Source organism: Rhodamnia argentea, chromosome 5 (genome assembly GCF_020921035.1).
Source record: "Rhodamnia argentea isolate NSW1041297 chromosome 5, ASM2092103v1, whole genome shotgun sequence".
Classification (NCBI taxonomy): Eukaryota; Viridiplantae; Streptophyta; class Magnoliopsida; order Myrtales; family Myrtaceae; genus Rhodamnia; species Rhodamnia argentea.
Genome location: NC_063154.1, coordinates 10,842,991 through 10,867,107, shown reverse-complemented (window position 1 = coordinate 10,867,107; position 24,117 = coordinate 10,842,991). Strand labels below are relative to the sequence as shown.

Sequence of the window (24,117 nt, the reverse complement as noted above, 5' to 3'; positions counted from 1 at the left end):
GTAGGAAAGGACCTAAAAGGATCTAAAATAAAATGATGACTTGGATGCAATGGACAGCCGAGTCCATGAGAACGCACGTGGCATTCAGTGATTGGCTTTTTTTTTAGCATCACAAATAAACTTTCCGCATTATTTATTAAACAAGTGTGCATAATTCCTTGGCACGTATAGGATTGCTTATATGTCAATATATTGTTCATTTTAGTTATTTTGAATGCAAACATGGTGATACATAAAAAGTTGTAAGGATTAAAATTTGGAAAATTTTCAAATAATAACTTGAAGTGTTCTTATTATTTCAAATAAGGGTCCGAAATGGATATTACTTCAAATAAGAGCCTAAAGTAGTTATATTAGTTTTAAAAAAGGGCCTCTCACTATTAGGTTTGGGGCATTTTCGTCATTTATTCTTTTTTTTATTTTTTTCTTTATTTTTTCCCTCTTCTGTTTTTTTAAGAATTAAAAAATACTAAAAAAAAATAGAACCACATGCGGGTTTTCTTTGTATTTTAACTTTTTATTTTTTTATTTCGCAATTTAATTAAATTTAAATAATAAATTTAAAATGTATTTTAACGAAAATATCCTTAATCGGTAGAAATATTTGGCCGGCCGGCTGACGAGAATTCCTTATTTTTGGCGGAGCAAATAGAGTAAGACGAGAATTGCTTTAAACTCAATTCAGAACAATCCCGTTACAAATAATTCGTTCACAAACCGCAAAACCTGGAAACTTCCAACCGACTTCCACTTCATCTCTCTCTCTCTCTCTCTCAAGTCACAATCAACCCTACTGAACTCCATGAAAAGTTTCGATTTTTCCAACCAGAAAGGCGGCTCCAGCTCTTCAGCTTTTTCTTTCACAAGCCTTGGCGCATACAGCGCCAACGTGGACGTATTCCGAGCAAGAGAAGGTCATTTACTCACGGCCTAAGCACGTGTTGAGGACCCAATTTGTGCGTAGCCCCTACGTCTTTGCCGCACATATTCCTCCTCTCCTTTGACGCCTCCAAGTTTCTTGGACGAGTTCATTTTCGCTTCTTTGTGTTCGAGAGAGGAATGAGAGGGGTCGAAGGGAGGATCTTTGAGGAGTTCTCACCTGGGTATTATGGCATTTGTACTGTCGGAGGTATGCTGAGCGCTGGCGCCACCCATCTCGCGGTCACGCCTCTTGATGTCTTGAAAGTGAACATGCAGGTCAGTTCTCGAGTTATTATTAACCCGGAAGAAAGAATATCAAAGAATTAACACCCAAATGGGCATGTTCTGATTTGATCATTTGTGTTGCTTTCGTGGTTGCGTAGCTTGGTCCTTGCTGTGTTGTACCCATATAAGCTCGACGAGACATTGCTTGAAAAGGGGTTTGCTTGATTAGTTAGTATTAGTGCCTCTCCAAATATCAGCGTTCCCGTAGCTTTGCAACATGTACCCAAATGGGAATGTTCTCATCCTTTTCTTTGGTGCTTCATTGCTGACGAGACTCTGTTCGCCTCTATCTTTCTTCTGCTCCACCTGCATATGGATTGCATGATCCTCATTCTTGTTATTTTCTCCTATGCGTGCGCGTCTACGAAGTTTGCAAGAGAAGGGTGGAGTGTGGACTCTCATTCTATGTGTAAAACGGTGGACAATCCATGGAAGATACAATTTTCGTGCGAGTTTGTAGCTTAATGCAAAGTCAAAGGATTTTCACACTGTAAGGTCTAAATTCTTCTGCTGTACCAATGGAGTGGGATGGGGTCATGTGTCATAACTATGCTCTTTCCATCATGGAGAAATGAAAAGGAAAACCTTGAATCTTAGTAGTGCATTGTGAGGTCAGCCATCTGATCACCTTTTGGGCCAGAAGAAAAGAAAAGAAAATGTGATCACCCAAGGCATTTTAGCAGAGTCACTCTGGTGCCAATTAGCTCTCTTAATCTACTTACTCATACTCATGGTGTTTAAGAAAACGAGACGAAAGTAACAGAAAGGTGATTGACTTGAATTGCCTGGAGTAAACGAAGAAACGAGATTTGGCTAAGATGACCAGTATTTCTTATATACATGTGCCAAAAAGACATGCCAATTTTCAATAGACAGGTATGGAGGTAAACTGAAAACAAGTTTTCCTCCAAACTCTATGACTTCCAACCTTATAGCCCAAGTTGATTAATATGTTCCAGGTTAATCCGATTAAATATCATGGCATGGCATCGGGATTATCGGTTCTCTGGAGAGAGCAAGGACCTTCTTCTCTCTGGAGAGGTTGGTCCGGCAAGTTGTTTGGATACGGCATCCAGGGTGGCTGCAAATTTGGTCTCTACGAGTACTTCAAGAAACTTTACTCTGATTTGCTGGTTGACCGCAACAGTAGTCTCGTATTCTTTCTAAGCAGCGCTTCTGCTCAAGTATTCGCAGACGTGGCTCTATGTCCCTTTGAAGCTGTCAAGGTTCGTGTCCAAACGCAGCCCAGCTTTGCGAAGGGCTTAGTTGAGGGGATTCCAAAACTGTATAGGACAGAGGGTCTTTCTGGGTATGCTACCGAAACTTTGATCTTACTTTCTTTTTAAAATGAATCAATTGTGTTTGAAGTTTACATCTCACTGCAGCTTCTACCGTGGGATACTTCCTCTCTGGGGCCGTAACCTTCCATGTAAGCTCATTGGCATGACAGTCATTATCACAGTGAATACCATGAATCTCATATTAATTTCTGATATCTATAGGCTGAAATGTTGATTAAAGTCTGATCGTCATTGGCCTTTCCATATAATTGCTGGGTAGCTCATATTCATATTGGATCTAGCGATGCCTATTTTATGCACTCTGCCCCATCCATTTCCTTGGTTATCTCCATGTAGCTGCAGATAATGTCTGATTGATGCTTGTTAGTTCGCCTGGTCTGTTCCTCATGTTTGTGAAAGGTATACTTGCTATGTTAGGTCTGGGAAGAGGGCTAACTGAATCTCTCTCTCTCTCTCTGTAACTTGTCAGAATAGTAGATTTAAGTTTCCCGATAAGGGTTTTTCTATAATCCTCAGGCAAGATGTATTGATATATTAGGCACGTGATGCAATCTTTCCAGGGAATGAATTAAAGAAGTTACACTTCTGCCACTTCAGTGCGAAGTGATCTTGCGGTTCCCTAGAAACAGAAGCGTAGTTAGTGGCACCTGCTTAAGACATCAGTTATGTGGTTACACCTTGAGTTTGTCAATTCCTTCCATGCCTTTCAGCTTATCTGAAATGCACATATAGATTTGTGGGGTTACGGTGTCTGTTTTAATTTCTTCTTGGTCAAGCTCATTCTCAATTCTCATAGCTTTGCCTTGGCACAGTCTCTATGGTGATGTTCTCCACATTTGAGCATTCAGTGGATCTGATATATCGACAAGTTCTCAAAAGGAGAAAGGAGGAGTGCTCAAGAACCCAACAGCTTGGTGTCACTTGTTTAGCGGGTTATGCAGCCGGTGCTGTTGGTACTGTGATTTCTAACCCTGCTGACAACATCGTTGCGTCTCTTTACAACAGAAAAGCTGAAAACGTCGTACAGGTATCTTTCTTGCGAAGATTTAGTTTGTTGCTCATTGTTTTTGTGGACTTTGGAACGACGAATTTTGAGATTTCCGAGGATTTATTTTTGTCTTAGGCGGTGAAGGATATTGGCTTTGTCAATATGTTTAGAAGAAGCCTTCCTGTTCGTATCATGATCGTGGGACCTGTTATTACATTGCAGTGGTTTTTGTACGACACGATTAAAGTGCTAAGCGGACTGTAAGTATACTTCGCCCTTTCCATTTGGTCAAGAAGTTGATAATGATGCATCGCTTAAATGACTTACCCCTAACCAATGAGAAGTACTTGAACTTACTGATTCTATGGTGCACAATGTGCTCATTTTTCTGCGTCTTTAGCTCTATCTGGTATTTACTTGAAGCATCTAGTTAAACATTGTCACTTTCAGGATCCATGCTATCTGCTTTTGCGGGAATCATCTAATTAAACACCAAAATCTTCTAGCATTAAATTGCTGGAATCTCAATTTGAGCGTGGTAAAGTGAGGTGCAATTTGTTTGCGATTTGGTCTATTTAGTTACGCAGAGTATCGTCTTGATCATCCTTTTAAGGTGTGGGATTTTTGCACTTGCTGAAAATCGATTGCATAACTTTGGTAGTATCTCTTGGGTTTCATCTGAAAACACAAAGGATGAAAATGAAGGACAAAACATGTGATAATATAAGGTAATTGGTAGATGAAATCCAAATTTTGAAGGAAAATATTGGACACAATAAAGATTATAACCTCGGTTCAGTTGCTAGGACAACTTGCACCCTTGTGCAGATGGTATAGACCTTACGAGTATTTGTCTGCTTCCCTGGATCGTTCGATATGCTGATGAACAATTCCCTAATCACCAAGGCTTGGTTTTGAGCATATGGAGATTTCTGTGGTTAGATTATATATTTCTGCTTTCCTTTGGAGGACACCTATCTGATTAATTTATTCTGTTCCAATTTTCAGGCCTACCAGTGGAGGGATTTGCAGTCGCCTAGAAGAAGAAGCTAATTTATCAATTTGAGTTCTAACAGCCTCCGGATCAACCTGTTTCTTTCCCAAACAAGGAAGCTCGTCTAAGTTTGCCGAACCTCCGGATTCACTGCAGTTCATCGAAGAGGAAGTCTAGCCTTCACTGTACAGCTTTTTTTTTCCCCTCAGATCAATCCACAGTTACCCCACTGATTCAGAGAATTTTATAGGCTCAAAGGCTTTTGCTATACCAATTGTCAAGGCTCTATTTGCATAATTGTAACAGTTGCTTGCTCCGCTTGATGGTCATGGGGACGCATTGTTCTGATGTTGTATGAACAAGCGCAGTCTGAGCACACACACAGAGGCTAGAAAACGGGTTTTTGAACACACTTTCTTGCCATGCAAGTTACCTCCCCTTCTCAAGTTGCCATTTTTATTTTTCTTGTTTGCATTTGCTTAAGTTGCAGACTTTATCGGCAATTGCTCCTCGCTCATTTGGGTAGCCCATTTTTTTTCTTTTTTCGGTTAAGAAGGCAAAAACTACATTGCAAGATCATCTTCCCCTTTTTCGTATTGTACTTGTATGGATTGTGATGTTTATTTTCAAGCATTGTGAACACTGAATCGGTGGACTACTGAGACAATTTGGGACTGGGTATACGGAAGGAGGAAGACAGTAAATTTTCCCTTCCTCCCCTGTATGTCGTGTTACGAATATTATGTATAATGACAGTATGGCATGGCGTTATTATTCTGCTTGATTGTTTCATCATGTAAGCTCACTCTTCCATTGAAGGATGGGGAGGTCGGTTCTTGAAAAGGCTAGTTGTTCATCATGAAAGCTCACTCTTCCATTGAAGGACGGAGAGGTCAGGTCTTGAGAAAGCTAGTTGCGGATAGAAATGGCGAATTGCGAGCTATGGAGGCAAAGAAAGAAGGGCTGCTTTTTTGGTATTGGGCCCGTTCCAAGGTAACGCTGATGCGGTGCTTCATTTCAGGCTCTCTGGGACTGGCTCGGTTCTTGGTTCCAACCCTGGAACCCGATCAGCCGGATCACGTTCACCCCTAATATATATATGGTTCCGTCGCGATTTAATCTCTAAAAGGAAATAGAATTTGCTGATCCTATGAAGAAAAGAAAAAAAAATTACTTCCTTCTCTTAATTTGAGTCCGGTGAGGGCTTCTCGGTCTTGCCAATACTTGCAGCTTCAATTTTCTATCAACCCATTAACCTCACACCACATAGGTTTACAGAGTACTAAACAACCTATCAAAACCGATAAAATGTCATATTTATTTTCGGCTCAATACCCCAAAAAACTTCAAACTTTAGTATTTGTGACAATTATATAAAAAAAAAAATTATCTCATAAAAAACCTTCAAATTTTACTTTTATCCCAATTCTATCCCAAATTTTTACTTTTATCTCAATACTATCGGCCTAGTACCAAAAAAATCATCAACTTTAGTATATGTCCCAATTATATCCAAAATTTTTGTTGTCTTATAAAAAACCTTCAAATTTTACTTTTGTCCCAATTCTACCACCATTAATCTTCCATCAATAACACCATTAGTTAATCCTACGTGGCATTTTTACATCGTTAATGAATTACACTTCAGTAAAGCTAATATGAAAAAACCTCCGAACTTCTCTTATGTTGTTTGCTTTCCCTACATATTGTTGGAAGATACAGAATCACTCAAGATAGGACATTTCATATTTTTTTCGACACTCAATAGCCTAAAGAATGGTTAGACATGGAGATATTTGGATGAACTATCTAAAATCTCGTTGTCCCCGAAACCTATTGTTTCTAAATTTCAAAGATTTAGTGGTAAGTTCGGCGAAAAAATTCGAGCCACGTAGGATTAACTAACAATGATTATGGTTGAAAGGTTGATGGTGGTAAAATTTGGATAAAAGTAAAAGTTAAAATTTTTTTATGAAACAAAAAAAAAGTTTTTGGATATATAGAACGTATGCTAAGATTGAGGTTTTTTTTTTTTTTTTTTTGGTATTAGACTAGACATGGCCATGGGTCGATTTGGGCCCGGAACCGGGCCATGGAAGAACCGAAACCGGCCCGTTGATCGGGACCGGCGGTTCCGAACCGGAACTCGGCCCGGCCCCTCACGGGCCGGTTCCGATTTTAAAAAATTAGGAACCGGCAAAAAAAAAATTAGGTAAAGAGCCGTTGCTCTTTCCCTCCTCCCCCCGGGAACCGGAATCGGAACTAGAACCCGCAGTTCACGGCCCGTGGCCATGCCTAAGTGTGGGATGCGAAACAAATAGAGGGAAAGTGGGGGGGGGTATGTGATCACGATTTTATGGATTTACCCTCCATTTGTTTCGGACCGCTCGAGAGAATTGCCGTTAGCTTTCGAGGGCATAGTTGAAAATTCACAATGAGCGAAGAATTTGAACTCTCTTGTCGGATACAGCAAATGAGCCAAACTCTCCGGGTCGGGCATGGGCCTTTTCTTTGGGCACCAGCTGGACTCTCTAGATTCGCGGGTTCAAATCAAAGTCGGTAAATCGGTTAGCTAATTGAATTGTAAGTCGGTGGATGGGATGGACGGTCGAGTGGTGCTCGAGGCAGATGAGACGCATGGATCACCCGTGCCCCGTGGGGATGATCAATCCACACACGACTTTGGGGATATATATTGAAAACACAACTTCTCCTTGAACCACACTGCTTGATTAAATGGTAAAATTAATAACTTAAAGCCTAAGGATTGCCCTAAACATTAATTGTTTTCATGTATCTTGGAATTATTCGGATTTGATCCGATGTAGCCGCAAAGGATTTGGGTTAGTGCACTCATAGAGTTTATAACTATTTTTTCGCGCTTATCTCTATTATAAATGTATAATTTCCCCCTGCTAAAAGGAAAGTCTAGAGAGTTATATAAGATTGTTATTCCAAATTGAAGAGTCTCAAATAGTTCTTGAGAGAGACGTAAAAGAAGAGTGGAAGAATGGCGGATGCGCTTCCCATTGGATATCGATTTTGTCTGTCTAAGGAACAACTCTTCTATTGCCTAGCGCGCAGGGTGAGAGGGGATTCAGTGTTTCCCAAAGTCATCCGCGAGTTCGACGTGTACAAGAAGGAGTCATGGGAATTCTACAACGAGAACGCGGAGAATAAAAAGTTTATGAGAATCGAAAGGATTCCGAGGAAAAGATTTTTGTAACCGATACATTTTTCATGTGCGAGTTCATGTATTTATACAAGAGATTACAGGCCGTTAGAATCAATCAAATTGAATTTACAATCCCTTGATCTTAGCACTTGCTTGTACTAGCGTGATTTGATTTGATCTTGATTCCTTGATCTATGCCATTATCCTTAATAGCGTGATTTGATTTGATCTTGATTTCTTGATCTGTGCCATTATCCTTGACACGCCCCCGTAAGATGGCGCTTCCATCAAAGATGCCAATCTTGGGTCGCAAATAACTTAACCGAGATTTGGATAATGGTTTTGTGAGAGCATTTGCAAGTTGATCCGTGGTTGAGACGTGGGAGGTGCGGAAAGTTCCACTTAACAACTAGATCACAAACGAAATGGTAATCTATGGCAATATGTTTCATTCGGGAGTGAAATACCGGATTTGCACATACATATGTGGCACCGATGTTGTCACAGTAGAGAGTTGGAGTGGTGGTCGGTTGAATGCCAAGTTCGAACAGCAGATTTTGAACTCATTGTAGTTCTGCTGTGGCGGTAGCAACGGCGCGATACTCGGCTTTTATTGAAGATCGGGCAATAGTGCATTGTTTCCGCGCACTCTAGGATACTGGATTAGGGCCGAGATAGATGACAAATGCAGAGATGGATGATCGATCATCTGCATTACCTGCCCAATCAGCATCGGAGAACCCATGAAGAATAGATGTCGTTGAGCGTGTTAGATGTAACCCATGAAATATGTTTCCTTTTAAGTACCGAAGAAGTTATTTAGCAGCAGCCCTAATGTGTAATAGTGGGACGTTGCATGAACCGAGATAATTTGTTGATGGAGAATGCGATGTCAAGTCTTGTGATAGTGAGATATTGAAGGGCCCCAATAAGACTTCGATACTCACTTGCATTGGTTGCCTCAATTGGATCATGGACAGATAAGTTGATTCCCACTGCTAATGGAGTGCCTATCTCCTTGGCCACATCCATTTTGTGTTTTTGGAGAATCTCACGAATATATTTTTGTTGAGAGAGAAGTATTCTGTCTTGGTTGGAATCACTTCAATGCCAAGAAAGTAATAAAGTAATCCCAAATCTTTCACAGAGAAATGCATAGACAGTGCTTCAATAAAATTGGCGATGAAAGAGGTGTCATTGCCTATGATGATGAGATCGTCAATGTAGACAAGGAAGAATGTTGTAATTGGACCCATGGTGTAAATGAATAGGGATGGATCGGAGTGAGAGTTACGAAAGCCATGAGTGTGTTGGAATTTACTCAATGCGGTGTACCATGCCCTTGGCGCTTGTTTTAATCCATAAATAGATTTACTCAATTTGCATACATGGTTCTGTCGAGTCGGATCAATAAACCCCGGAGGTCGAGTCATGTACACTTCATCCGTGAGATCCCCTTGTAGGAATGTATTGTTGACATCAAGTTGTCGAAGTAGCCATCCTCGATTCAATGCAATAGAAAGCACAACGCGAGTGGTGGTCGGTTTGACAATGAGGACTAAAGGTGTCCTTATAGTCAATCCCAGGGCGTTGGTGGAAGCCTTTAGCAACAAGACGTGCTTTGTAGCGCTCAATACCGCCATCAAGTCCGTGTTTAATCCGAATATCCACCCGCAACCAACAACATTACTAGAATTTGTGTGAGGAGTGAGTTCCCATGTTCCATTGTGCAGCAACGCATTAAATTCCTCGGACATGGCATGTCGCCATTTGGCATCTTGCAAGGCTTGAGTAACACATGTTGGTTCGATGGTATCGGGTAGAGAATGTTTAGTAATGTGATGAATTTGTTTGGGTTTGAAGATGTTATTTCTAGATCGTGTAATCATTGGATGGCTGCGGGTTGCGGTTGGTGGTGGTGATGGTGGTAAGGCCTGTTGGGGTGGTGGATCGAAGGATGAGGGAGGTGGGTCCGATGGGGTGGGATTTGTGATAGATAGTGGTGTGTTATTTTGGTTTGAGTTGGTTTGGGTTTCAAGTAAAAGGTCGGTTGTGGGTGGGTTGAGCGGTGGCTGGGGTTGTGATTCGGGCAAAAAATGGTTGTTGATGGTGTCGGTGTTATGAATTGGAGAAACAACTGTTGCGTAGGGAGCGAGCAACGGGATTGACAGCGGTTGTAGGATCTTGCGATTGAATCGGCGTTGGGATAGAAGGCGGGGCCGAACTCATTTGTTGGGTAGTGATTGGAAATTGGATCCATGTGGGATTCATAGGTGATAATGGGCTTGGAGGTGAAGAATTTGTTGTGATATATGGAAACATGTGTTCGTGGAACACAACGTGACGAGAAGTGTAAACACGTTTGGTTTGGGGTTCGAAACATTTATATGCGCTTTGAGAGAGCGAGTAGCCAAGAAATATACATGGACGAGAATAGTTATCAAGCTTGTTTTGGGCATATGGGCAGAGCCACATATAGCATAAGCATTCAAAAATGCAAAGTTTGAGTTAGTTCGGCTTTCGATTGAAGAGTTTTTGATATGGAGATTGATATTGAAGGATTGGGGTGGGTAGTCGATTGATGAGATATGCAGCAGTTTAAAAGGCATAGGACCAAAATGACGTTGGAAGAGATGCGTTGTGAAGTAAAGTTAAGCATGTTTCTACAACATGACGATGTTGCCATTCAGCTGTCTTGTTGTGTTGTGGGGTGTGAGGAGGAGTGGTGAAATGAGAAATACCGTATGTACTAAAAAAAGTTTTGAGTTTTAGATACTCACGTCCGCCATTGGAGTAGACAGAGATAATAGGACGTTGAAATTGTTTTTTGATGAGTGGTTTAAAAACACTAAAAATGGCATTTTTTTGAGCACAAAATTTAGAGAGGGAAATTAAATTTTGAGTAAGGGACGGTGCGCAAAGTGTGTTAGGTAAAACAAAGGTGTTTTCGGGAGACACATGTTTTATCGTCCCAATATGTGAAATACTCAAACTTGTCCCGTCACCAATAACAATGTCATCTAGTCCTTCATACTCCGAGTGGAGAGATAGGTTTGCTAAGTCATTGGTGACGTGATGGGATGCTCTTGAATCAACAAGCCATTGAGGGGCTGAGCGTGTGGCGATTGTGTGGTGCACAACAGGGTCGGTATTTGGACGACCTCGGATACGGTAGCAAGTCTTGGCCGTGTGGCCATATTTATTACAAAATTGACATAGAGGCCTAGAGTCATGAGACCGAGATGGGCTGCCCTACTGGGAGGGTTTCTACGGGACTATTGATCGCCATAGTTGTTGCGAGCACCATGAGAAGCACCGCGTCCGTTTTGGGCACCGTTCCAACGAGCAGTGGACGAACTAGAGCATGATTTGGCAATATACCGAGCTGTGACAGGAATGAATTCTGCGGCTTTCTCTTTATGCTTAAGGTAAGTTTCATAAGCGACAAGTTTGTCATGTAATTTTTCAAATGAAATAGGATTTTCTATAGCGCGAATCGCAGCCTCTAATTCTTTAATTTCAGGACCAATTCCACGTAAGGCATGAATAACAATATCATCATCTTGAAAGGGGTGTATCGATAATGGAGAGTTCATTGGCAATACCCTTTAATTCTTGAAGATATTCGGAAACCGACCTCGATTGACGCCGGATTATGGACAACTGGTCCTTGAGAAACATTACCCGAGAACTAGATTTGTTGGCATACAAGTTGGTGAGCTTTTTTAATGCCTCTTGAGAGGTTCCGCTGAATGCAATCAGCGGTAAAAATAGGTTCAGAAACCGAGCCGAAAATGGCGGATAACAACAGTTGGTCTTGGCGGAACTCGACATAGTGGGATCGAAGGCTCGGTTGAGCGAAGAAGGTCTTATACCATAAAAGGTTTATGAGAATCGAAAGGATTCCGAGGAAAAGATTTTTGTAACTAATACATTTTTCATGTGCGAGTACATGTATTTATAGAAGAGATTACATGCCATTAGAATCAATCAAATTGAATTTACAATCCCTTGATCTTAGCACTTGCTTGTACTAGCATGATTTGATGTGATCTTGATTCCTTGATTTGTGCCATTATCCTTAACAGAATGATTTGATTTGATCTTGACTCCTTGATCCGTGCCATTATCCTTGACAGAGAAAAGCTTGTACGTCTTCACCAAGCTCAAGATAAAGAAGTCTAGAGTTGAAAGAACGGTGGGTTTGGGATGCTGGAAGGTGATGAAAACCACCGACATCAAAAATTGCCATGGCGATGTCCTTGGTCACAAGAGACACTTCAACTTTAAAGTGAAGGATGGCTCCTCTTTCAACAGCCAAAACACCGGCAAAGGATCTTGGATTATGCACGAGTACTCCATGCCAAACCAAGAAGTGAGTTGAATTCTCTTGTTTTGGCCTTTGTTAATTTATTGCCGTGTTTGTCGACCTTAGGTTTTTTAGTTAATTTTTCACTGTTAGAGATCACGGACTTCGTATTATGTGAGTGTATCTAATCAACCTTGGAAAGTCGTTGGTTCTTTTCTGATTATTTGACGTTAAGTATTCTAGAGTTCATTATGCTGATTTAGGGTTTCATTATGTGAAAAAAAAATCTTGAAAGCCGACCGCGTGTCTTTTTCTTTTTCTCATTCTTTGAAAGCCACATTAATCACAATGCGTTCATGTAATCAACTTAGGTTATATTCTACACGACTTTATTTGATGAGACATCATAAATGTTTTAACGCCTTAGGGTTTTCTTTGATCCATAACTTGTAGATTGTTCTGTGCAAAATCCGATTTAAAAAAGAAAAAAGCGACGGAAAACAAGGTGCTACACTAGTTATCAGCATGCCGATCAAAATGGGAGAAAATCGTGGACTTAAGAATTCTTCCCACTTCAACAACAAAATTGATGGGCCTCATCAAGACATCGACATGGAACCGTCGAAGACAATGTGTCTTGGTCCTCAAGTTAAGCGGCGACGATTGTATTGCAAGGGTTCAAAGGAGGACGCCTTGGCTTCGGCATTTTGCCCGCACTTAGCGATCTCTACACAAACGACGTCGGGTTTTACGGATTTTGTCGGCGGAAGAAGGCCAATGGAGCAAACCTTCATGGAAGATGCAACATCCGACGGAGTTGCAAATTTACTCGCATCCGCAACCATGGAAGAGGATACCGATGATGATGAAGGCTATCAATGGATACTTAATACCATTACTTTCGATTAGACCGAAGTCTACCAGGACCCTAAAGACGGACGGTGTCGTACTAGATGGCTCGCCTCCAACAAGTGAGCGATCGCTCAACAAGGATCTACAAGAATATCCAAGCAACGCATTGTATCACCGGATTGTCCCTTGGAATCGATGAACCTAAGATGATGTGATTTTGCCACATTCATAAGTGCCAATATTTTTCGTCCAATCCCAATCCCAATCCCATTCACATGCTCAAATGTTGTTAGTTCTCCACTCTACGTTGTCATCAAACAATATGTTGTTACATTGATATACCGCATGATGGAATTTCATTATGAGCTCTCATGTAAAAAGGCAAATTACCTTTTCGGCAATCGTCAATATTATATAAACACTATCAAATTATATATGATGAGAATTTTTTTTTTTTATGTATACAACAAGTTAAAATGCATTATGGAAAGCCCTAACTCGACTTAATAATCATGAAGTGGTCGCTACCTACTTATCCAAATATAAATAAATAAGATGGTAAAAGAGACTAGATTCAAGAATCAAGATAGATGCAGATTGAAAAACAAATATGTTGAGATGACAATCGTTTAATGATAGTATGATTTAAAAAATATTTTTCCTAAAAACAATCATTGTTTCTCATAAAGTAATTAATTAATGAGTTTTTTTTATTATCAACAATAATTTATATATAAAATATTATCTTCGGCGGTGAAAATACTTTTTATTCATTCATTTTTAAAGGCAACACAATTAATCATTTTTATAAAAAAATTATTTTCACGAAACAAACGGAGCCTTAATTGTAATTTTTAATAGACACCCTCATTCTAATATTATATTTCACATATAGCTAGACATGGCCACGGGCCGGTTTGGGCCCGAAACCGGCCCGTGGAATAACCGGAATCGGTCCGTTGGCCGGGACCGGCGGTTCCAAATTGGAACCGGCTAGGCTCCTCACGGGTCGGTTCCGGTTTTAAAAACTTAAGAACCGCCCCCAAAAAAAAAGAGCGGCGGCCCACCGGGCCCACCACCCCGACCTCGGGCCCCTTCCGGGCCCTTCCCTTTGTTTCCCCCCTCTTTTCTTATGGCCGTTGAACCCCCCCAAATTTTTATTATTTTTTTCTTTTTTAAATTCTCTATAAATATTATATCCTCCCATTTTATTTTTTCTCACAAATTCTCACAAATTCTTTCAATTCTCAATTCTCTCAAATTCTCTCAATCCGCTCAATCCCGATTCAATTGTGTCAATTTTCTAAATCGGCTTTCCGCTCAATTTTTTGAAAAAACTGGCAAGTGAGAGTGGAGCTGGTGATAGGGGAAAGAGCCCAATGACGATGGGGATGGAGGAATCCGATTATCCTCAATATCATGATCCTCGTGAGTTTACATGCTGGGTAGACGATGATGATAATATCAACTATGTTCCCAACATCGAGCACGTCCCAACGCAAGAAAGTCTTCATCCTCCTACCGGTGTCAAAGAAACGTCGACAATAAAGGAGCCGGAACGACAAGCCTAAAAAAATACATCCAACTTATGGCAACATTTCGACAAGGTACATGTAAGCTGAGGCAAATACAAGATAAATTGTAAATATTGTACGAAATCATACAATTGTAATAAAGGAGACGGATATGGAATATACCGTTGAAATCTGACGCAAAAACATGCAACGCAAGTGGGGATCAATACCAGGCAACAATAAGTTTTCGGATATGCCAATCCTAACACTTCTCCTTTATTTCGTTATAATGATGAACTTTATAAAGAAACATTAGCTCAATATATTGCCATTGAACATTTACCTTTTACTACTGGTGAAAATTTTGGTTTGAATTTTTTTATCGACACTGCATGTACTTTGCAAGCAAAACCTGTTCTAAGAACTATTCTTAAACACGAACTTTTTAGGGTGTATAAAAAAAAAAAAAAAAAGCTTTGCAAATTTTTTTTGTGGATTTCAATGAACATGTGTATATAGGTAGCGATATTTGGAGTGATCCTTGGCAAATTCATTCTTATATGGGTATCACATATTATTGGATAGGTGACGATTGGAACATTAAAAAAAAATACTTCCATTTTGAGTGTTTGATGAAAGACATACCGCCAATAATATTTATAGAATGATTAAACAAGTTTTAGAAGAGAATAATTTAATTAATAAAGCTTTTTCAATTGGTTTTGATAATGCCGCGTTGAATACCGCTTCCATTCTCGATTTAGAAAATATTTGTAAACCCTCTTTTGGCGGATAATTTTTTCACATTAGATGTGCTCTTGTCATATTTTAAATTTATGTGTATAAGATGGTTTACGAACTCTTGAGATTTTTCTTACCCCAATAAAGAAAGAAATTAAATTTTTATGAAGTTGTCCCCCAGGTTATGAAAGAATGGGGCAGATTTTGTAAATCACATGGATAAAAACAAAAAAGATTTTCAAAAGATGTTTAGACTCGTTGAAATTCTACTTACGAGTTGCTTCATTAATTTTTTGCTTATAAAGATTTATTATGTACGTTTATTTCAAATAATGTTTCTGAAATTATTTTACTCCCTCAAGATTGGGTTGTTTGCAAAAAAAAAAAAAATTAGATTTTTTGAAAGTTTTTAATAATGCAACTTATACATTATCCGGTGTTTATTATCCTACTACGCATTTATTTTTAATAGAGTGTGTTAACATTATTGGTATTTTTTGTGAATATGAGTAAGATTTTCAATTAGCTCCGACTATTATAGCAATGAAAACAAAATGGTTACATTGTTATGCCTACATTCCTCTTATTTATTTGGTTGCTATTGTTTTCGATCCACGTACTAAATTAGATGGTTTGTATGATTATTTGAATGATTATTACTATGATTGTTTACATTTGAATGAAACAAGAGATATTAAAACTATACAAGTAGAGGTAAAAAAGGTTATAGTAGAATTATATAATGAATTTTGTAGTAGATATGGTTTAGGTGATAGTGGAAGTGGATCTTTTCAACCTAGTGGCTCACAAAGGGAAGAGAGTAGTAGAGTTAGTAGAGGGTATAATATGTTAATTAATAAACAAAAAAATAAAATGGAGTAACATATAATATTTTCGAATTAGAAAATTATTTAACCATTGCTTTTGAGTTCCGTGAGTTCGAACACAACACACATTTCAAAATTCAGGAGTGGTGGAAGACTCATTCAACCCAATTCCCAGTCCTAGCTCTTATCATAAGCCAGATGATAGTAACCCCTTCTTCAACAGTTGCGGTTGAACAAACATTTAGCATTAGAGGATTAATTTTGGACGACCGCCGTTCAAGATTAAATTCGGATGCTGTGAAGGCTCAAGCTTGTGTCCATGATTGGGCAAAGGCTAAATTTCGAGAACAAGAGCTGGATCGAGACGACAAATTCTTCAATGATGATAATGGAAATACCATTGTCACGAGTACCAAAACGGATAACGACGATTGATGATGAGATAAGTTAGGGTTATCAAAGATAAAAGAACTACATGAGTTTTGATTCTTTTATCCCCAAGAAGATATGTAGGCGCTTAACGATAATTCATTAAGTTCAAGTCCATTTCCTCTCCCCCTTTTTTTATCCTAAATTTGATTACAATAAATAATTTGACTATAATTTGTAATTGACAATTTATTATTTTTTTATTTCATAATTTATTAATTTAAATTAAATTTTAAATTGGTAACCGGAACCGGCCCTTGAAGGGCCGGTTCCGTTTCCATGATGGCCACGAATCGAAATCGCCGGTTCACGAACCGGAACCGGCGGTTCACGGCCCCCGGCCACGTTTATATTAGACCGATAGAATTAAGATAAAAGTAAAAGTTTGAAAGTTTTTTATTACACAAAAAAAAAATTTGGATATAATTATCGTAAATGTTAAAGTTAGAGGTTTTTTTTGGGTATTAAGCCATTTGTTTTCAAAGTTTTGCACCTTTATATAGCATTAATTGCCCACAATGATCCAAGTACAAGTGGTAAGAAGTACAATATGAGACCTATCCAAAGTCTGATAATCATGGACCATCCAACTTTTTACCTACGTTGTTTGGTTCGAGTGTGTTTTGGATGCGTTGGACTTGATCATTTCATTAATGACGAAATGTATTAAACTTATTAAAGGAAAATACCACATTCTACGACATTTTGTACTTAGGATAAAGCGCCATAAGTGTGAAGATAGATGCATGTAACCTTGTACCCAAAAGTGAATGGGATGCAAAAGAGTTTTTTCGAAGGGAAGCGGGATAGGATCGTGTCAATTGTTGAAAATCCTATATGGTTTGAGATAGGTATTAGGTTTTGCGATATGTAATTTCGAACCCTAAACTCGATAAATCTTTTGCCCGGCTACCCTATTGAAAAAATAATTTTCCTTTCATAATCAAACACTTAAATAGGATTGGTTATAATTAGTAATAGCCACCGTTTCAAGTAGGATTGGCCCAAATTTTCATAGTCTAAATTACTAAATCCACCTCCCTCCTCACGCGTAGATTTATGTGCATACAGTGTGGTTTCTATAATAGAATAAAATATGATAGAACTAGATAAAACAAATACTAAATCCACCCAATTTTCACTAAAAAGACAAAATTGTTCTCTATCATTCAATTGCAACTTAAGTTGGTGGTCCCTTATATATTTTTCTGAAAAAAAAAAAACTAAGTTGGTGGTCCCGAATTTATTTACTTTCTTTTTTTTTTCAGCTTTTCTATATTTATGTAGGATCTACCTACCATAATTAAGAATTTCATGTGTGTACTTTTTATTTATTATAGTTTTCCATGTATATTAAAGGCCCTATGCTTTTTAATTTTTAGATATCTCTTTCATAAAAATATATTTACGTTGTTGATCAAATTTATGGATAAATTGTTAAGTAAATGAGATTTAATTAAATCAATATTTTGCATAAAATGAGATTTTTTGTTAAATGCCAATGAAATATCTTTAGTTTTTTGTTGACAAAAATTAATATCATATAGGAACTATTTACGAAAAAATATCGAGAGACCTCTTGTGGATAATGTTTTCGGGTGTATTCCTGGATATTCCTCTAACATCTAATATGCTTTGTATGAAAGTATCTTGTCAATATATTATGGGGAAAATATAAATTCTTTAATATAGTAAATAAAGAGACGTGATATATATTTTAGACTAATGAAATGAATAAAAATTTCACCAAGAAAGAGAGTTTTTGAGATAATAGGGACAATTATATATAAGTTTTTATAAGATCAATGATGAAGAAGAGACTTTTCGGTTTTATACTATATTAAAGAATGTTTTTTTTTCCTTACTATTAGTGCGATAATTTTACACGGGCATGGAAAACGTAATAGGAATATCGGAGAATGCACTTTTCCTTAGTACGCTAAAAAGACATGTTTACTATTTTGATTCTTAATTATAGTAACTATCCTTAATAGAAAAGGAAAAAAACTTAAAAAGGGAGTGGTGGCCATCACTTTTAAATTACAATTAAAAGATTAAGGGCAGTTTTATCTTAGCATAAACACGGGTGGATTAGGCATTTAGACGGTGAAAATTTGGGCCACCCTTTCAAGCATGGTTTCTCATTTTAGACTTGCTAAATTTTTCTATTTTGATGATCATTGATCTTAAATTTATTCTCAATCTTCTATTTTAGGATTAGAATGGGTATCCGACTTCTTTATTGAGTGGATTTGAGATTCCATGATAAAATCATTCGTAATAAGTTTGGAGACGACATTCGCATCCCAAATCTATCCCATTTTGTTGTAAGGGCACAATGTTTGACAACATCTATAAGATAATATAGCTTCGAACAATCTTCCCTTACTTTAAGATTGCAATAAGATGTCTACTGTTTTACTGAGTAGATTTGAGATTCCATGATAAAACCATGTAATGAGTTCCGGACGTTATTCATCCCCCAAATCTATCCCATTTCCTTGTAAGGGCACAATGTCGGAAAATTTCTATAAGATATAGCTACGGAAAATTACTTCCATGTCTTCCCTAGACCAAACATCCATCGCACCGGGTGAATGTCCACATTCGATTTTGTGGGTCCCACGTATGAGTTTTGTGCGGGGCCCACAAAATCAATGGTTAGTCGTTACCATACGAACTTGACGCAGTAGATCCGGGTCTAGGTAAGAAATCGTCCGACAAAGTTAGAAGAAGGGGAAAAAGAATGACGATGGAGAGAACAACGGACCAGAGACAAGAAACTTGCAGAGCCGCATGATCCGAGAAAGAGAGAGAGAGTGAGTCGGGTGTCCTGTTCTTTTTCCCTTGACCAGTAGTCAACAAGATGTGCGCGGATTGGTGTTTCTGACACCCAAAAATAACGGAACAACTAACTCCAACGAGACAAAGGACGGGAAGAAATGAAAGCATCGCGTTCGCATTTAGCGCCATCATCGTCGTCCTCGCCATCTCCCTTCCTCTTCTTTCGTGCAACGTGATCTCCATCTTTGTCTCGGACGCAAGCTTCGTCAACCCTTTTCGTCGCCTGCAATTCCTACGCACTTTTATACCAGGTCTCTCTCTCTCTCTCTCTCTCTCTCTCTCTCTCTCTCTCTCTCCCTGCATGTTGTTGAGTGCACGTCTCTACGTGTGATGCTTTATGGAAAAAATTCGTCTTTCCCAGATTTAGCAGAGGCAGGAGCTATCCGTGTGCAGATATAGAAAGCTCTGTTTGATCTGTTTTTACCCTGTTCTTTTCTGTCCTCGTGAATTTCCAGCTTTGAGCAAATCAAGCCAAAAGCGTTGATTTGTCATGGAAATCTTCAAATCTTGCAAGATATTGCCTGTTCATGTGGCTTGCTATTCAAGTTTGAGGCATCTGATCTGGGTTTAGCTCAAAATTTTGTCTTTGTTTCTTGTTTTTTTTTTCTTCCTTAACCTCTCTGCAGTTGTGTGATTGATGAGACCTATTTGGATGAGGTAAAAGCTGTGAAGTGGTCCTGATTGGTTTTTGCTTTTATGGGCAACGCATGCCAAGGATCTCTCCATGAGAAGTACTTTCAGGGCTACGATCAGCCCCTAGAGAATTCCACCGATCCCAGGAGGAACCCGCCATCTGATCGATCCAATTACAGTCACTCGCTGTCTTGCTTGACCTCTGAGAAGCTTGGGGCGCCAGAGTTTGACGGAAAGAAAGATAGCAAACGTAACGATAATTCACCGCTCGTTAGTCCTTGTAAGAAAGATATTGTCATGAGGAGGAGCGCTGATAACCAGGCTTATTATGTATTAGGCCATAAAACTGCTAACATCAGGGACCTCTACACGCTAGGTCGTAAGTTGGGACAGGGTCAATTTGGGGTTACTTACTTATGCACGGAGAATGCCACGGGTATGGACTATGCATGCAAGTCGATCACAAAGCGGAAGTTGATATCTAGGGAGGATGTGGAGGATGTTAGGAGGGAGATCCAGATAATGCACCATTTAGCTGGTCAGAAGAATATCGTCACAATTAAGGGTGCTTACGAGGATCCATTGTACGTCCACATCGTTATGGAGCTCTGCTCTGGTGGTGAGCTGTTTGACCGGATTATCCAGAGGGGGCATTATAGTGAGAGGAAGGCCGCTGAGCTAACTAAAATCATAGTTGGGGTTGTTGAGGCTTGCCATTCACTCGGAGTAATGCATAGAGACCTGAAGCCTGAGAATTTTCTGCTGGTCAACAAGGACGACGATTTCACTCTCAAAGCCATCGACTTTGGGCTCTCAGTTTTCTTCAAACCAGGTATAGATAGGAGCTTGTTTGGCCCAGTTTCTCATGAATTCGTTAAATCGAGTCGGGTGCATGAAACAACAAGATGCTATCTCTTTCCCATTTGACCCCCAGCATCTGAGTAATCATACACAAGCATCTAATTTTGCACATATGCACGAGCATTTGAGCAGTTTATTTCTGCGGGTGTGTGCATCTTGTTGGCACTGATTGAAGTTGAATCACTGAAATTTGTCATCCAAATATAGCAGACGACTTGCAAGAGAACCACTCGTTCCATATGAAGCTTTATGATTTTTCTTTCACAAGTCAGAAGACAAATGCACCGATGAAAGTGAAGTCCATCCCCATCATATCTGGCCAAGCAAAATTTTTAAACAGAACATGGCATTTCATGCAATTGACATGTGCTACTGTGTTTGTTTATCCTTTCATGCGCTATCAGAAAAACTTCACTCATGCTCTCTGCTTCAGGGCAAATATTTACTGATGTGGTTGGAAGTCCATATTATGTTGCCCCTGAGGTACTTCTAAAGCATTATGGGCCAGCAGCAGATGTGTGGACAGCAGGTGTAATTTTGTACATCCTGTTGAGTGGCGTGCCTCCATTTTGGGCAGGTAATCCTTGTTTGTGACGTAAGTTCTCGCAGTTCTTCATTACGCGAGAAGCTTATAAGTAGATACATTCTGTATTGCAGAAACGCAGCAGGGAATCTTCGATGCTGTGCTGAAGGGACACATAGACTTCGACTCAGATCCGTGGCCCCTAATATCCGACAGTGCCAAGGACCTGATCAGGAAGATGCTATGCTGCCGACCTTCAAATCGCTTGACAGCTCATGAAGTATTATGTATGCTCAGTTCCTTTAGCTTTTTCTCAATCATCTAAACATACTTTTATTGTATGCCCTGTCTCAAGGAGCAAAACTTTGTTTCTCAGCATCACTTGTACTGTTTACTTAGAAAAATGCTCTTGGCACCTGCATGAATTTGCCAGTGCTAAAATGGTGCTCGGGCACCATAAACACAGGTTTTCTTGCTTCATCTGGGATAAAAAAATCTTACGCTTACCGAACTAATGGAGCCAAATATCTATGCTTGACAGTGCGAATTGCTACCTTTTCGCTGTCAGTAGCTTTATATCAACTGCAATTATTATGTTCAACTTAAGAGGGGAGCCAATAAAGTTACCGTTTCTTCCTTCCACTTTCTTTTCTTCTTCTTTATCATGAAGGGCTATATTTTTCTGTCTTTCGGCTGTTTGAGGCTCTATTTTGTTCAGGAGTCTAAAGACAATGATTTTCAGGCCATCCATGGATATGCGAGAATGGAGTTGCCCCGGATAGAGCACTAGATCCAGCAGTTCTATCTCGGCTCAAACATTTCTCTGCAATGAATAAGTTAAAGAAGATGGCTCTGCGGGTAAGTATGTGACATCTTTATATTAATCTCTCTCGCTTTGATTGACATGGGTGCACTTTATTGGGAGCTATTTCTTTATCATGAGTGCTAGATTGTGATGTTTTCTTCCCATTTCTTGGATGAACAAGTGCCTTATGGCAGAATTCAAATTGCTATTGTTATTGGAATAACATAAATTTCGACTTCAAATGCAAGTCCCCTTCTCATACAAAAGTTTGCAAAATCTCAGTTCGCTTATGCTTTGCTATTCTGCATTGTGCACTAATCCTGTTATATGATTCCTGCAAATTTGGACCCTCTCATTTAACTGTACAAAACTTACATGTTATTGATCTCCACCAATCCTCTTTGGATTATGAAAATGGGGTTTCATTGTGACAAACTCTATTGCTTGTGCTGATCTCACCAGGTAATTGCTGAAAGTCTCTCTGAGGAGGAGATTGCTGGTTTGAAAGAAATGTTTAAAGCAATGGATACAGATAACAGTGGAGCGATCACCTTTGATGAACTTAAAGCTGGTTTACGAAGATATGGTTCCACGATGAAGGACACGGAGATACGTGATCTCATGGATGCTGTAAGTATATCACTTGTAGGTTCTTTTGTTTTTACTTAAGACTGAGTCTTTAAATTGTCATCCTCGGTCAACTTTTCCAAGCTGTTCTTAAAGTATATCATGTTTAGTTTCTTTATAGTATCATGTCGAATATCAACTCAACTAACCAGATAAGTAGTCTGTCTGATGCATATATTCGGCCATCTTGAAGTGATGTCTAATTTCATTCTTCAGGCTGATGTTGACAACAGTGGAACGATAGACTATGGCGAATTCATAGCTGCAACAATTCACCTTAACAAATTTGAACGTGAAGAGCACCTCATTGCAGCCTTTCAGTACTTCGACAAGGATGGAAGTGGTTATATTACAGTTGACGAGCTCCAGCACGCTTGCTCCGAGCATAATATAACTGATGTTCTCATTGAAGATATCATCAGAGAAGTTGATCAAGATAATGTAAGTCCATGAAAATATGACCAATATTGAGCTTTCTTTTTTGGTAGTGAAATGGGTTTAGTATTTGTTTTTGCAATGTTAGTTGTTTGATAGCCATACAACAATGCCCCTTGAGCATGAGCGAAGATAGCAGCCATAGAGACGACAAGTATACTAAATTTTAACCCATTTCCATATGATGCATCTACTAGTAAAGATGAGTTTGAGATTGTGTCTCCTCTTGATAAAACGTCATTTTGTTTAGAAAGATTCATGATGTGCTGGTTGTTGAGGTTCCTCCTTACCATATATGGCATCTGCTACTTACATATTACATGGGGATATCTCAAGAATAAGTTACAATAAGCAAGGCGCACACATGGATGTTGCGCACATATTTGTTTGTGCGTTCATGCATGTCTGTTTATGGATTGTCGTGGCCGGAATTTTGAGCTATATTTGAGTGTTCTTATAGTTCTAAATGTCATTCAAACTTGCCCTCAAAATGTGATCCTCAAAAGTTTATGCTTCATCTGCTATATAGGACGGAAGAATCGATTATGGTGAATTCGTCGCCATGATGCAAAAGGGGAATGCTGGATTCGGGAGACGAACAACGACAAACAGTTTAAACATTAGCATGAGAGGTCCTCAGGGTGCTGTGTAGCATCCAGTTGAGAATGTCCAGCAGAGGTATAAGCCTAGAAGGTTCATGTCAGCCTTTTGACTTAACAGCATTTATTCTGACAAATATTTGATTGATCAAATCTTCTTCCATAGTTTTCTGACTGGCGGATAGCAGAATTGGGAAGAGAAAAATTATGATGATGATTGCAGAGTGGTTTTACTTCCTCGATAGTTTCTAACTCATTTTTTATGGAGCATTTCCCTGTTATTCTCTTGCGCCCTGTATGGTTGAAGAAGGCAATGTCCAAACTGCCTTCAGTTGTACAATTGTATATGTCTCGTACTTATTTGAGCTGCTAAATTTTCGGAAATCTCTATGTGGGGAGCCTTATTTCGTCCAAAAGGAAATGTAACTAGAGTGTTCTGGTTTTCTTTGATTCA

The 24,117-nt window shown here is 39.1% G+C and overlaps 2 protein-coding genes across 4 annotated transcripts; both read left to right on the top strand.

The window, feature by feature from the left end:
• Nucleotides 1–909: 909 nt before the first annotated feature.
• Nucleotides 910–4,943, top strand: LOC115747415 (mitochondrial phosphate carrier protein 1, mitochondrial). Of its 3 annotated transcripts, XM_048279818.1 has the most exons (7): nucleotides 918–1,197; nucleotides 2,166–2,298; nucleotides 2,401–2,515; nucleotides 2,592–2,635; nucleotides 3,320–3,534; nucleotides 3,631–3,755; nucleotides 4,504–4,943. In XM_048279818.1, exons 1-7 carry the CDS (start codon nucleotides 1,060–1,062, stop codon nucleotides 4,559–4,561), a joined length of 828 nt encoding a protein of 275 aa, XP_048135775.1. In that variant the 5' UTR covers nucleotides 918–1,059; the 3' UTR covers nucleotides 4,562–4,943. The 3 variants fall into 3 exon arrangements, with proteins under 3 accessions (XP_048135776.1, XP_048135775.1, XP_030539426.2); XM_030683566.2 differs by having other exon boundaries at nucleotides 921–1,197; nucleotides 2,166–2,515; XM_048279819.1 differs by lacking the exon at nucleotides 4,504–4,943 and having other exon boundaries at nucleotides 910–1,197; nucleotides 2,166–2,515; nucleotides 3,635–3,755.
• Nucleotides 4,944–19,119: 14,176 nt separating this feature from the next.
• Nucleotides 19,120–24,117, top strand: LOC115747447 (calcium-dependent protein kinase 26-like). Its single transcript, XM_030683628.2, has 8 exons — nucleotides 19,120–19,431; nucleotides 19,807–20,645; nucleotides 21,108–21,251; nucleotides 21,332–21,484; nucleotides 21,940–22,055; nucleotides 22,465–22,632; nucleotides 22,846–23,070; nucleotides 23,594–24,117. The coding sequence occupies exons 2-8, from the start codon at nucleotides 19,877–19,879 to the stop codon at nucleotides 23,714–23,716; spliced, it is 1,698 nt and encodes a 565-aa protein (XP_030539488.2). The 5' UTR covers nucleotides 19,120–19,431; nucleotides 19,807–19,876; the 3' UTR covers nucleotides 23,717–24,117.